Here is a 14,157-nt window from a genome sequence, read left to right on the forward strand (position 1 = left end):
TCTTTGTAAATAAATAAATACTCCATAGTTTTTAATGGAACAGTGATGAGATTAAAAAAAACTATATTTTAAAAGAATAAATTTAAAAATATTCTTCGATAAATAAATTTTTAAAATACTATACTTTAAAATAAAAAATAAATAAATAAATAAAAAAACTCATTTACTGGGATGGGTGCATGCCTAATGGGGCATTACTTTGTGCACAGTGCAAGCAAACTAATCCAAGTAGCACTTGCCATGCATTTGCAACGTTAGCGTTGCTCATACAGTATCATATAATATCCTAGTTGTCCACTCCCCACCCCTCTTCTATCACCCACCCCCTTCAACTTCTAACCAGTCCTGATGCACGCCAGCAATATTTTTAATAATAATAACAACAACAACAAGTATTATCTTATTTCTGTTTACTAAAGAAAGAAAACAGGATGGCATGAAAATCACTACCAAAGTAAGCTAGANCTTTGTATGATTAATTCATACTGCAGAGCGAAGTCTATTCGCTGAGAGAATGAGTGGGAATTAAAAATGTCGTGTCCCGAGCAATAATGGGTGTGTTGTGAGTCTCACTTTGAATTAAGTGGAAATTCTCGGAAATGGAAGTGTTATGTGCTGATGTTACTTATATACTGTATTGTACTGTTTTGCTGTTAATATAATTGCAGGAAGAATGCAACCGTTGGGTAACGTTTACATTTTCTGATTATCATGTTGTTTTCGAAACCTTTGTTTACTTTCGAGTGACAATGGATTTCCTTACTTAGCCGTCGCGCTAACTACACTTCATTGTGTCCGTTATTAGATGCAGTCTAGCGTGGGCCTCTGTGGCCCGATGAGCTCTGAATAGGATGGGAGTCGAGGTTGAAGACTACTCTATCCTAGAATAGACACCCTGGAAGGATTAGTTCCATATGTACACTTTTGGATGTTGATATGGTTATTTGAGGTTGTAAGTTTAGCCTTAGCGTTTGGGTATAGGAGAGATACCTAAGCGTGGCGGTAACACCCAGTTTTCTGCTGGTTTGATGCTTCTGCAATGTATTGTACTATTAGGGATTTTGTAATAAATCCAAGAGGTGAAAATTGGGGTGTTACATAACCGGATAATTGACATACAAGAATGATAATATTTTTTTTCTTTGAAAGAAAGACAACTTCCATTAATAAGCTTCAGAAAGCAGAGAGTTTGAGATGAAAAAGGGTGAGACATCAGTCCACATCTTACGATCAAACATGGAAAGGGATTCTCAAGCTAACATAAGAGATAAAAACACCAATAAACAATGGCAATAAATCTTTAACATCAAATTGCGAGTCAAGGTGTGAGACTTGAAGACTTTGGATGATTTGCAAGGCGTCAGTCTCAAGAATGACAATAATATTGTGAAGTGCGTGTGAGTGTGTGACAACTCAAAGGGAGAGCTGTTTAATGAGCATATTGTGTAGTGTGATAACTCATAAATAGTGTATGTAATAACACTTATGAGAGAGTTATTTCTGAATAAGATCTGACTTAGATGAGAGTATTTGAATGAGACCCAGCTTAGATGATGCGGGTATCTAAATAAGATTCAAATTAAGTGCGAGTATCACTGTAATATGCATTAAAAAAAATTCTTTGTAAATAAATAAATACTCCATAGTTTTTAATGGAACAGTGATGAGATTAAAAAAAACTATATTTTAAAAGAATAAATTTAAAAATATTCTTCGATAAATAAATTTTTAAAATACTATACTTTAAAATAAAAAATAAATAAATAAATAAAAAAACTCATTTACTGGGATGGGTGCATGCCTAATGGGGCATTACTTTGTGCACAGTGCAAGCAAACTAATCCAAGTAGCACTTGCCATGCATTTGCAACGTTAGCGTTGCTCATACAGTATCATATAATATCCTAGTTGTCCACTCCCCACCCCTCTTCTATCACCCACCCCCTTCAACTTCTAACCAGTCCTGATGCACGCCAGCAATATTTTTAATAATAATAACAACAACAACAAGTATTATCTTATTTCTGTTTACTAAAGAAAGAAAACAGGATGGCATGAAAATCACTACCAAAGTAAGCTAGAGATTGAGATGTGCAGACTAATGACGACAACAACGCCGGTAGTATATATAGTCCTCTACTCTCACTTCCTAAAACCCATCACCTTTACCATTTCTTCTTCAAACACACACTAATAAGATAATAGCCATGGCTCCATCACTGTTAGCAAACCTTGACAGTGCACAAGAAATCACGAAATTTGTGATAAATGAAGGCCATGGAGTCAAAGGCCTTGCAGACATGGGAATTCAGACTCTGCCTAAGCAATTCATTCAGCCACCCAGAGAAAGAATTGCTACAAGCAAGTTAGCGTCTCAACTTTTCATCCCAGTTATTGATATGTCAAATTCGAACGAGCAAAAGGTGGTGGACATGATGGTGGATGCAGCACAAATGTGGGGTTTTTTCCAAATTATCAATCATGGGATCCCTACCGAGGTATTCGAGAATGTGAAGAGTGCAACTCAGAGGTTTTTTGAGTTGCCAGCTGAAGAGAAGAGAAAGTACCTGAAGGAGTACTCTGCCTCGAATTGTGTCCGGTTTGGAACAAGCTTTACTCCCCACGAAGAGAAGGCTTTTGAGTGGAAAGATTATCTCAGTCTCTTCTATGTTTCTGAAGATGAAGCTGCTGCACTTTGGCCTCCTGCTTGCAGGTTAGAATAATAAAACTCAAAGACATAATGACATGTAACAAAAAATAATCCTTTTTTCATTATTTTGGCACTAATTAATGTCAGTGTTTCAGGGATGAAGCACTTGAGTTCCTTAGAATGTCTGAATCTGTGATCAGGAGACTCTTGGAGGCACTGATGAAAGGTTTGAATGTCAAAGAGATTGACAGAGAAAAAGAACTAATGCTAATGGGTTCAAAGAGGATAAACCTTAACTATTACCCTATATGTCCAAACCCCGAACTCACCATAGGAGTAGGGCGCCATTCAGACGTCTCAACACTGACTATCCTTCTCCAAGATCACATTGGAGGACTCTACGTCCGAAAACAGGATGATGACACCTGGATTCATGTCCCGCCAATCCCGGGAGCTCTGGTGATTAATATTGGAGATGCACTTCAGATTATGAGCAATGGGAGATACAAGAGTGTTGAGCACCGTGTGGTTGCTAATGAGAGCAAGAACAGGGTCTCAGTGCCAATATTTGTCAATCCTAGGCCTAATGATGTTATTGGTCCTTTGCAGGAAGTGTTAGACAGCGGCGAGAAACCAATGTACAAGAAAGTTCTTTACTCGGACTATGTGAAGCATTTCTTTAGGAAAGCTCATGATGGGAAGGAAACAGTTGAATTTGCAAAAATATGAGAGTATGTGTACTTACAACAATAAGAACTGCTTCACTCTTGATTTTCAGCAGTGGTGAAATAAAATAAATAAGTATCCAAAGCATGTATTCAGTTTATCATCTGATCAATGAAATAGATAGAGCTTTTATAATGCTTTCTTGAATCATAAATTTTAGGCAGGTAAAGACAGTCATAGCACACAGATTATTCTCGTACACGTGCGTGCAAAAAGATTATTCATGAGACTTCTAGAACTTTATTTTTTGACACAGATCATAAAGCAAGCTACATTGTCATCATACAACTACCATACACACACACACACACACATGTATGATAAACTAAACTTCCAACTATGTAGACATCAATATGCACAACAGGCCAGTACCATGTCTCTTGCATCATCCAGATACTGAGTTAAAGTTTACTCTGTGTCAGAAGCTCCTGCTTCCATTTATCCCTTAAAAGTCTCCTCAGTACCTTATTTGAAGCTGTTCGTGGAAATGATGGAACAATTTTTACAGCATTCACCTATTGATCAAGGGGAAAAGATGAACATGTTCATCATTGGAATCAATACTAATTCCTGAAGGTCAAAATCATTACTGCTAATGACAACATTTTATATTAAATGCCTTTCAAGATCCTAGATTGAGTGGTAAATTAAAATCACAATTCACAAAGGCCTTCTTAAACAACTATGTGCTTCCATCATGTAGTTTTCAGCTTGCTTTAGAGGATTTATTTCAAATTATTAACTAAAGTTAAAAATACTATACAATGCAGGCAATACAAAGGACAGTTTTAATAAAGTATTCAAACATTGCTAAAGAACTTAAGAGAAACAAACCTTGAATAAAGGATTAAGGTTCCTCTGTATGGCTCTTGAAAATTTCGTCTTCAGCTCTTCTGGTGCAATCTTAAATCCTTCTTTGAGCACCACAAAAATAACTAACTGTTCAGGACCACCATTTGCTGGCGATGCACTGACAGCAGCTGTTTCGACAACATTTTTGTCAGCCAGATTGCAAACACGCTCTATTTCAACTGAACTTGTCTGTATGCAGTGAAGGTAAAACATAACCTTAGATCATGCAGAACCGAACTGTGAACATAAGTGGCTGCAATGTTCAAGGATGTGCATGCAGCTTATGCATTCTTATCCGAATGAAAAGCATATTACACAATGATACAAAAGTAGTGCATGGAAATAGGGGTGAGCATAATTATCAAAAAACCGACGAAACTGATAACCAATAGTCGAACTGACCCAAAATTTCGATTTTCGGTAGGTTATAAGTTTTTAAAAAATATCAGTTATGACGTTCAAAAACCGCAATCTTGAGAGTTGAGACCACCTCTTCCCGTAAGACCCTTCATAAATGCACACAAGCTACTACACGAATGCACATAGACTAGACTGTGTGCAATTCGCCCCGCATGAATGCACACAAGCTACCCTGTGTGCATTCGTGTAGTAGCTTATGTGTATTCAGTATTCACGAAGGGTCTCACGGGACTCAAGGGAACAGGTGAATGCACTTGAATATTGGAGGGTTCAAGTGGACACATGCTAAGATCTTAACATTACTAAACTTTTAAGTTTGCAATAATTATAAAAGGAACTCCGTTCTTAAAAGTTTTCAATAATTATAAAATTGACCCCATTATTTTTACTAAAACCCTCAACCATTGATGAGCCCTGAAGATTGGCTGAGATTAGTCCTCACTTTTTACGACCATGTTCTCATTTAATTCTGCCCCTAATTTAGAGTTTAGCCCATTGCTCCATAAGCCCAATTCCTTGCCCAACCCAATGGAGTATTTTAGATGGGTTATGACCTTTGGTTTTTCAGTAACCGGCTGAAAACCGAACTTCAATTTTCAGTCGGTTATGAAAATTAAAAAATAAATTAGGTTTTCGGGCGTTATTGACTGTATTCAACCGATGCTCACCCCTAAATGGAAATTGTCAACTGCCACTTTATAGGAGCACAAACATTTTAGCTGCTCAATTGTTGAATAGCTCACAATAAATGAATTGGCAAATCCATATATTCTATTTGATTAAGAGACAGAGAGAATAGAGAAAGATGGATTTAAGTTACTGGAAATGGCGTACCTTAATACCCCCAAGATTCATTGTGTCATCAGCTCTCCCTTGTACAACAAGATAACCACCAACAGTTCTTTTAAGGATGTCACCATGCCTCCTAAGTTGCTGGAAATACCAATAAAGTATGAATATTGCAAAGTTAAATGACATTTGAAGATGAACTTAAATATTAGCAGTTATTAATAATAAATATAATTAGTCAAGTTGTTTCATTTACATAGAAAAGTTTACAAAGGTTGAAAATCACATGACATTACAAAATAAAACATGATACATTCCAATCAATTCAAAATTTTTAATTTAATAGAGAGCAGTTATAGAAAGTAATTATTTTATTCATATTTCTTTAAACATTTGGAAAATTAAGTCATGAAATTCTACTACTGGCTTTCTACAATTTTTTAGTACATATATACCATTCCTTTGTGCACTGGCATTCCCTTGAAGTATACTCTTTCATGATCAGCATTCAGTAGGACCTCACTAGCTCCGAAATTGATAGGAAATAGACCAACCTCACCAATGCAGGCTTTATCATCTGGCTGTGACACAGGTTAAAGAATCAACGAATCAACACTAATGCAAGGTCATGAGATTGCTATGAATAGCCCACTTGCCAGCTATTTGTTTATAAAGTATGACTTCAGTGTTAAGCAATGCAGTGGCTCAGCAGTGCATTATTTCCAATTGTATTTAAGAGAGCAGTGGGTGGAGACTAGTTGGAATTATAAAATATCTTACATAAGCATGGCCATCTTCATCAAGGATGACAAAGTCAACAGACATAGAGGCTGTGCTAAATGTTCCAAACGCTTGTGGCTGCAAAAGACTTCCTGCAATGTAGGTGGATGCAAGCTCTGTGCCACCACAACATTCCACAATGGGTTTATAGTAGGCCCTCGAAGTAAGCCAAAGGTCATCATCAACATTAGAGGCTTCTCCAGTAGTAGCAAATACCCTGCATATTCTTGTTATTTAGTTTTCTTTTATGTAGTGGACTGGTTGTTAGATATGTGTATTTAATATTTTGTTCAAAAGCTGGTGAAAAGAGTACCTTATCCTTGTCCAGTCTAGGCCTTTCATACAGTCTGTGCTTTTCCAGGCCTTCACCAAGCTTGGAACGGTGCCCAAAATAGTTACGCCTGCATCCTGACATAATAGAAGGAAGAAATAAGGTCAGTTTTTGGATGCAGTGCTTCACTAGTTCATTTTAAAGTGCTTGCGAAATAGCATTGTTCCGACAATAAATTTTCTGTCAATTGTCATTATAAATTCCAAAAAAAAAAAAGAAAGAAAAGAAAAGAAAAGAATGCAATATACACTCCGTACTAAAATGTCGTGGTCTCAATCATTGTGGAATAGATGACTCCAATCTATCACACATAAGGATGATAATAATAGCAAGTGTATTCCATAAATCTAAAATATTTTATTTACAAATAATGATCCCTTGCCAGTTAAATGCAGAGGTCAGTGAATCACCTGAACAAATTTTCCAAAACTACGGCCTAAAGGAGATCCATGATAGAGTGCCAGAGTTGCACCAGTCAAAAAGCAAGCATATAGTAAAGTTGGCCCCATCACCCATCCCAAATTTGTTGGCCAGCAATATACATCTCCAGCTTGGACATCAGCATGAGCCCATGAATCAGCAGCAGTTCTCATGGGGGAGAGGTGAGTCCAAGGTATTGCTTTTGGATCTCCTGGCGAAGGAAAAGTGGATGCAATCAATGAGATAAAAGAATGCTAGGGGTAAACTACAGAAGGAACATATCGCACTGAATGATTCTCAACCTGTTGTTCCAGATGAGAATAGTATATTGGTGATAGCGTCTATTGGTTGATAAGCTGGTGTGTAATAACTTGGTCTGCCAGAAAAGAATATTTTATCAAGACTAACATTCTTGCAGCTGATATTGTTATATTAATATATTATTTCTTACCAAGGAAGTTAATGGTCACTTGAAAGGACTTCAAAACTACAAAAAAGTGTTGCCTAACCACATTGAGATCTATATCACCACATTACCTAGGAAGGTGATGAGCACCAGCAAGAAAACCTTCCCATGATACATCTTGCTGTCTTAGCTGAATTTCAACATCCTCTCCAGCTGCAGGGACCACAATGACTTTCTTTGGAGCAGCTTCTACAACACGACTTCAATTGACAAACACCAACCATCAGGATTACTTGGCTAAACTTCTTTTTTTTTGGGTTAATGTAGAAGGAGTACAAATCAACTCGATGTGTTTTCAAACGAATAATATTCTTGAATCATGTTGAGGTAACATGTGCATGAACTTTATTACACTGTCATGATAAAGCATTGACTTTGGTGAGGATTACTTCGCTTATTTTATCTTTTCTTCTCTCTTATCTCTTCTTGAGAAGAAGAGGACAGTCTTCACACTCCTTAGTCCCAAGGTAGCTTCTTCACTCTCTCTCTCTCTCTCTCTCTCTCTGTTTTTTTTTTTTTTTTTTTTTAATGTTATATAATTATTTTTTGAAGTCTTGAGAATTATTCAATACCCAAAGCAAGATAGATATATGCAATTTCAAATAATAGCCTGTTGGAAATATTATTTTTATTTGTATATTGTAACATCATATATTTAAATTACCTGTATAATGGAAATCTTCTGCCTCCTCGCATAATAAAATCCTGTACTTTGTGATGATTTCCCAGGAAAAATAAAATAAAAACATTATGTAAATGTATATAGACTTTGATAGGTATAACAGTAACTACTTTGGAATGCACAGAAGAAAAGCTATCGCATCACACAGTTGAAGTCTTCATGTGTCTTTGTAGATTGGAAAGTTACCATATTGCTGGTAACAATTATTTAACTAGATCACTGCATGGACATAAGATTTTAATTTTAAGATGACGCATATATAACTAACAATCTTGGGGAACTTCTGTATTTAAATATTTTCATGCGCCTGAGATTATAAGAATTACCTGTGTAAAGATACCCTGAGCCTTGGATACTCGTAAACGGGTCGCAATCTCCTTGGGAGCAAAACTATCAGCAATAGATACTACAACAAATCCCCCAAGTACAATTGCCAAGTAAATAATGACTGCTTTTTCTGTCATTTGCATGTCAATGGCAATGGTATCTCCTTTTGAGAAAATTGAATCAAGTGCATTTGCCACTAACCTGTGCACAATTATATTAGTTGACATTACTGAAAAATAGAAGATGAAGTAAATGGAGCATGCTTTTGGAAGTCAACAATTACAACTATACATTTTCCTCCAATAATCAAATACCAAAGTCCAAAGGTAACATCCTCAAACTATTTTCAGATTAAAGACAGGAGAAAAGATAATAAAAATGTATTCCCATAAAGTAACATGTGCCAAAGATAGTCTTTGAGTTATTCTCATGCTGGTCATGTAAAGGTCTGCAACCATTATATATAGTCAAAAAAATAAAGCATTATACTGAAGCATACATCACTTGTTCTCTGAGCTCTTTCAGTGACATGCAATTAACATCCTCATCGTCACGCCCTTCAGCTCTCCATACAATGGCCAAGCTGTTGTCCGGCTTTCTGGGGTAACTGCTTGGCAGCAAGCAACACTCAGCTATATTCAGAACTGAACCAGGAAGCCAACTTCCTCGAGGCTTGGACTTGTCAGAGGTATCCAGAATGCACTTAGGGGCTTCCCGAAATCGAATTGAAAGCTCATTCAAAATGAATGACCAGTATATCTAAAATGCGTCCAAACATCATCCAATGCTAAATATGAAAATTTTAAATTCACTAATTTAAAGTGCATATCTAAACAATAACTTACCTCAGGATGTTCAACAGAGAACTTGTGAAATTGTTTAAAACTTGCAATTGGATCCTTGTAAGATGCCCCTAGAACCTTGGGACCGTGTGTTTCCATAAGACGACCTAAATTTGTGCATTTAGCTTCATCTCTGCCACAGGAAGGATACTAGCATTAGGTCACAAACAAATCATCAAGGTAATATTATTAAAAGTAACTATAATATAAAATATATTTCTATAATAAAATTTCAATTAATTCAGTAAATTATATTCAAAATTTAGTTAAATCAGCTCGTTACTTCAGTAAATTATATTCAGAATTTAGTTAAATCAGCTCGTTAATTCAGTAAATTATATTCAAAATTTAGTTAAATCAGCTCGTTAAGTTACTAATTTCAGTAAATTATACTCCGTATTTACTAAACTAGCCGACACGAATCCAAATTAAGGTCGAGAGAGGGAGAAAGGGAAGTACAGAGAAGGGAACCAATAGAGAGGAGGGCCAAGAGAGGACTCATCGTAGTCATGGTAGACGGAGTAATAGATGAGCTGATGCAAGGCGTGCGGGTGCCAGGGCTTCAACAGCTTCCGAGCGGTTATCTCCCGCCACACATCCCGCGGCTCCTCTCCCCGCGCCGTCTCCTCGCCGGCGGCGGCATTGGCTCGAAGGCGACGGCGAGACAGAGCAACGGCGTCCTTGAGCTCTCCCTCCAGCAACGCCGCTTCCTCCGGCGCAAGTCCGGCTCGCACCAGGTCCTCCGCTCCAACTTCGGCGATGCTCTTCGCCATTTTATCACGGTCGGCCGCTTCAATTCTCAATTGCCTGCACAAATATAGGATGAGCAGTCGGTTTGGTAGCTCAATTTTAGCGCCAAATATCGTACTTACCATTCAAAGAGAGTGATTGTCTGACATTTGATCACCAAGTACAGGTTATACAGTTAGATAGGTGGTCCAATCAATCAATGGTAGCGATGTAATCATTATTCAGGCCACGTAAGAACAAAAAATATGAGCCAAGAGAAACAGTCGAGTAGGTGAAAGAAGTATGCTCTCGTGTTCTCTTTTCTCAAAAGGTTAAATCTCAAACTTAAGGCTCTTCATGCTCCAACTCAAAAGAGTCAGCAACTCAGTAGCAAATAAGTCTGTAACTCTGTAAGTTTGTTCATTTTGGACATCTCCAAAAAAATAGTCTACTAAAATCCTTGAGCTAAGTTCGTGCGGACTGTTTAATATTTTCTTGACAGAACATGTCGTATAGAGTTTTTCTAGTATAATTTACTTTACTAAGCGTATCCTTTCGGTAGTGACAACAAATTAAAGTATGACTCTTATACCTGAAGATCACAAGTTCAATTTTTGACAATGTATTTTTGATTGAGCCAATTGCATTACATCTTCCTAGATTGATCCAAATAATACACGAGTTTATTTCATTGAATACAATATTGTCATACTACCTCCGTCCCAGTTTGGATGTCTGGTTCGTTTAACGAGGCTTGACTGAAGTTATTTTTAATTCAATTTTTCATAATATTAAGTTCAACATTAATATATAAAATTTATATATTTAGAAACTACATTAAAAGTACTATTAAACACAAAAAAAAATTAATTAAAATTATAAAAAAAATTACTAAAGAAAATAAGTAATGAAAAAGGTGTTGGTTTGACCAATAAATAGTAAATAGGACAAGTAAAGTGGGACAGAGTGAGTAATATATATGACATTTAGTTAAAACTCAGATAACAATTTTTAAAATGAAAAATACTTTTTTTTCCTTACATTTACTTCCTGCGTGCCAATGAATTGGCTGACTCCACTACTAATTAAAAGATAAATTTAACTACGAATAAAATAATGTCACATCGAGTGGAGAAATTATGAGGAAAAATAAAGAAAGGTTTATAACATTGCTCTTTTTAATATAAAAATGTAGCATAATTCTTTTTTTTTTCCTTGTATGACAAAAAAAGAATGAAGTTTTATTTCTCTTTTTATTTATTTACATATTTTCAACATTATAAAATACACATTGCAATTACATTAATACTACATTAATAATTCATTTACTAAGTACCCTACTCACCTAAAATAATATAAACCACAAATAAAAAATAGTGGACCACCACTTACCTAACTCAATTGAATACTCACTGTCAGATAATTAAAATGAATGTCTAGAAATAGTCAATTCTCCTTGTAAAAAGGAGCCTTCAAGCAGTTGTTATACCATGTTCCAAACTCCAATCTTACAAGGTGTATCCTGATCTTAAATTGTGTTTTTTTAGGATTGAAATTGTAAACTTCTAAAATATAAATTGTGTTTTTAAGATCTGAGAATTTGTAAATACAATACAGGTTATCACAAATTGTGAGTTTCTCAAAAGTAATTGTGAACATTTAATATGTAAATTGTGTATCTTTGGACTGGGGTCCACAGAATAGTTTGCCGCCTTCAAGGCACCACATTATAGATCAGTATAACATAAATGAAAGTGAAAACTTGCATCCAGAGAACAAGGTAGCTTAACCTCAATGCTCAAGAAATTGCATCTGAGACAACATGAGATCTCGTTTATCAAACATGTAAGCTATCGAAGACTAGTTAGTAATTACAGCGGAATTCAGTCGTCCCTGGCAACAAAGCTAATAGCGAGATAACGATTACACCTTTACAAGTTTCCCACGATGTATATTGTGGGTGCGTTTTGATGCCTTCGAGTAGAGCTAGAGGAAGCAAAAAGTGGTTCAATAATTGCAAAGTGATAGTTGGCGAAGTGAACCATTTACCTTGCAAATCTTTGAGTCCACTCTGCAGCTATTTCATCATGTCGTGCTCTATCCGCCAAATACAAGTGAGCAATACCAGGAACAACTGGGTTATCTGCAACCATGGAAGATATTAATAACGTTTGTAATACAAAACTAGTGTCTCAATTAATCCACGCGTGTTGAGATGGTTGTCAGATATTATAATTCATATCTGCCAATGATTCGAGTTTCATTTAGCCTGGCCATTACGGTTATCATAACCCTATATCCTGTTGGCCTTTCGGTAAAAGAACATGCAACTATTGACTCTGTTACAATGTACTCCGTAGTATCTGTTCATAATTACTTTCTCAACATACTGAAGCAGGGCTCGAACCCACAATCTCTCATATCCTGCAACTTGGTGCCACTCAACCAAAAGGTCATTGGTAAAAGAACATGCTTAGAAAGACAGCTTAGTATCATACTAAGAACAAAAGGCTTCTAATTAAACAAGTGGCAGGCCTAGTGTATCTGCATTTCTTTTTTCTTTGTGCTTTCTCACCTCCTTTATCTACCCCCACCCCTTTTTTTCCCCTCCCTCTCGCTTGCTATCTTGAACAAAGCAAATGAACTAGGTAAAACACTTACAGGTGTCGGGAGTTGTAAACATTGATCTAAGAGCAAGTAGCACCTTCGAGATTGTTAAAGCTGGACTCCAACTATCCTTCAAAATATCCAAGTTAACAGTGCCAGCAGGATCAACATTGCAATGATATATGCGAGTCTTGAAAACAACCTGCAGGCATGAAGTCAGAATTGGAGAAGAAAAGCAGGAGAATAAGAACGAGAGGAAAACACTAAACACCCCAAGATGAAAATAAACGATCGAGAAATAGTCGATACCAATCATGATCGACAAAGCTTGGCTTCTATATGAACAGAAATGCTCTCTTCAGAACGACATTTATATAATTAGATGAAAGAAACCTTCACTTTCATCAGATAAACGAAGCAGAATATGTCGCCTAGGACCTTAACCATGCATTTTGGACATAACTATATATAACTCTATAGATTCGTTAAAGGATCCTAATATATCAAATTTCTCCAAGAATTTCATACAATAAGAGAATAATACTGCAAAGGTATGATCATAATCTCTTCATAACTAGTCGATATAGATGAGTAAAAAGGAAAGTATAAAACATGATCGTCAGCATACCTTTGGAGGTTTGAATGGATAATCAATTGGAAATGTTATGTCGAGGAAATATATTCCACCATCATAAGGTGTTCCTTCAAATAAACAGAGGGCAGGTTCAGTTAAAGAAGCACTAAGAACAGCTTTTTTGTGTGATGATTAAGAGTAGGCATGCTTATCTCAAGTGCTACATGCAAGTCAAAACATAAAGCAGATGGCTGTCATCAAAGATAACTAATAACTTGAAGCAATGAAGGGGAGGTAATACACCAAAAAAAAAGAGCCATCACAAGTGTTAGAGCATCTAATATATAAACATAAATGTGCAATCCAAGTATCAGCTCTAATAGGTAAACATAAATGTACAATCCAACTATCAGCTATAATATGTAAACATAAATGTACAATCTAACTATATGCTCTAATACAATCCAACTATCAACTTAGGTTTTTAATATGTAAACATAATGTACAATCCAACTATCAGCTATAATATGTAAACATAAATGTATAATCTAACTATCTGCTCTACTGCAATCCAACTATCAACTTAAGTTTTTAATTGAGAAGTGCACATGCTTCAATTTGGTAGAAATAAAGAGAAAATAGAGAGAGTATAGTGACCAGGAGGGCCGAAGAGAGTGGCGACCCAGTGATAGAGATTGTCGCCTTTGGGGCCAGCGGCGCAGTGGGGCTGAGGATCGGAGCTCAGCTCCGTCATCTCCTTCTGTATCCTTTTCCCTGACGCCGACACCGACGTCGTGGACGGCCATGACCGACCTCCTCCGCCGACCGACGTGGCTCCGCCTATCCCAAACATTTCACCAACAAGTGGAGTCAAGCGTCGCAGCTCGCTCGCTAGCAATTTCTCCCTGGTGAAATGCAGCAATTAAGGCCAGGCAAACGACACCGTTTAACCCCCCCCCCCC

At 36.6% G+C, this 14,157-nt stretch overlaps 3 protein-coding genes across 3 annotated transcripts; 1 reads left to right on the plus strand and 2 right to left on the minus strand.

The window, feature by feature from the left end:
• The first annotated feature begins 2,207 nt into the window (after nucleotides 1-2,207).
• LOC116025703 (feruloyl CoA ortho-hydroxylase F6H1-3-like) lies at nucleotides 2,208-3,379 on the plus strand. The gene is made up of 2 exons (XM_031267037.1): nucleotides 2,208-2,713; nucleotides 2,806-3,379. The coding sequence occupies exons 1-2, from the start codon at nucleotides 2,208-2,210 to the stop codon at nucleotides 3,377-3,379; spliced, it is 1,080 nt and encodes a 359-aa protein (XP_031122897.1).
• Nucleotides 3,380-3,481: 102 nt separating this feature from the next.
• LOC116025702 (probable acyl-activating enzyme 18, peroxisomal) lies at nucleotides 3,482-10,289 on the minus strand. The gene is made up of 15 exons (XM_031267036.1): nucleotides 10,158-10,289; nucleotides 9,745-10,092; nucleotides 9,289-9,418; nucleotides 8,943-9,202; nucleotides 8,443-8,644; nucleotides 8,099-8,139; nucleotides 7,506-7,634; nucleotides 7,271-7,344; nucleotides 6,959-7,179; nucleotides 6,531-6,625; nucleotides 6,218-6,434; nucleotides 5,893-6,018; nucleotides 5,483-5,581; nucleotides 4,211-4,417; nucleotides 3,482-3,891 (listed from the first exon to the last, which is right to left on the minus strand). The coding sequence occupies exons 2-15, from the start codon at nucleotides 10,056-10,058 to the stop codon at nucleotides 3,778-3,780; spliced, it is 2,229 nt and encodes a 742-aa protein (XP_031122896.1). The 5' UTR covers nucleotides 10,059-10,092; nucleotides 10,158-10,289; the 3' UTR covers nucleotides 3,482-3,777.
• A 1,465-nt stretch (nucleotides 10,290-11,754) lies between these two features.
• On the minus strand, nucleotides 11,755-14,151 carry LOC116024746 (constitutive photomorphogenesis protein 10). The gene is made up of 4 exons (XM_031265727.1): nucleotides 13,853-14,151; nucleotides 13,250-13,323; nucleotides 12,676-12,823; nucleotides 11,755-12,157 (listed from the first exon to the last, which is right to left on the minus strand). Exons 1-4 carry the CDS (start codon nucleotides 14,046-14,048, stop codon nucleotides 12,060-12,062), a joined length of 516 nt encoding a protein of 171 aa, XP_031121587.1. The 5' UTR covers nucleotides 14,049-14,151; the 3' UTR covers nucleotides 11,755-12,059.
• Between the last annotated feature and the right edge of the window lie 6 nt (nucleotides 14,152-14,157).

This window comes from Ipomoea triloba, chromosome 7, assembly GCF_003576645.1.
Source record: "Ipomoea triloba cultivar NCNSP0323 chromosome 7, ASM357664v1".
NCBI classification, from domain to species: domain Eukaryota; kingdom Viridiplantae; phylum Streptophyta; class Magnoliopsida; order Solanales; family Convolvulaceae; genus Ipomoea; species Ipomoea triloba.

What these genes read in the sequence shown, in the direction of transcription:
- LOC116025703 (XM_031267037.1), top strand. Translation starts at nt 2,208, where the DNA reads ATGGCTCCATCACTGTTAGCAAACCTTGACAGTGCACAAGAAATCACG. An exon ending in CTTTGGCCTCCTGCTTGCAG is followed by an intron (nt 2,714 to 2,805) that starts GTTAGAATAATA and finishes TCAGTGTTTCAG; the next exon opens with GGATGAAGCACTTGAGTTCC.
- LOC116025702 (XM_031267036.1), bottom strand. Translation starts at nt 10,058, where the DNA reads ATGGCGAAGAGCATCGCCGAAGTTGGAGCGGAGGACCTGGTGCGAGCC. An exon ending in GGTGCTCATCACCTTCCTAG is followed by an intron (nt 7,345 to 7,505) that starts GTAATGTGGTGA and finishes CTTTTCTGGCAG; the next exon opens with ACCAAGTTATTACACACCAG. An exon ending in GTTTTGGAAAATTTGTTCAG is followed by an intron (nt 6,626 to 6,958) that starts GTGATTCACTGA and finishes CTATTATGTCAG; the next exon opens with GATGCAGGCGTAACTATTTT.
- LOC116024746 (XM_031265727.1), bottom strand. Translation starts at nt 14,048, where the DNA reads ATGTTTGGGATAGGCGGAGCCACGTCGGTCGGCGGAGGAGGTCGGTCA. An exon ending in CACTCTCTTCGGCCCTCCTG is followed by an intron (nt 13,324 to 13,852) that starts GTCACTATACTC and finishes GTTTATTTGAAG; the next exon opens with GAACACCTTATGATGGTGGA. An exon ending in GTTTACAACTCCCGACACCT is followed by an intron (nt 12,158 to 12,675) that starts GTAAGTGTTTTA and finishes CCATGGTTGCAG; the next exon opens with ATAACCCAGTTGTTCCTGGT.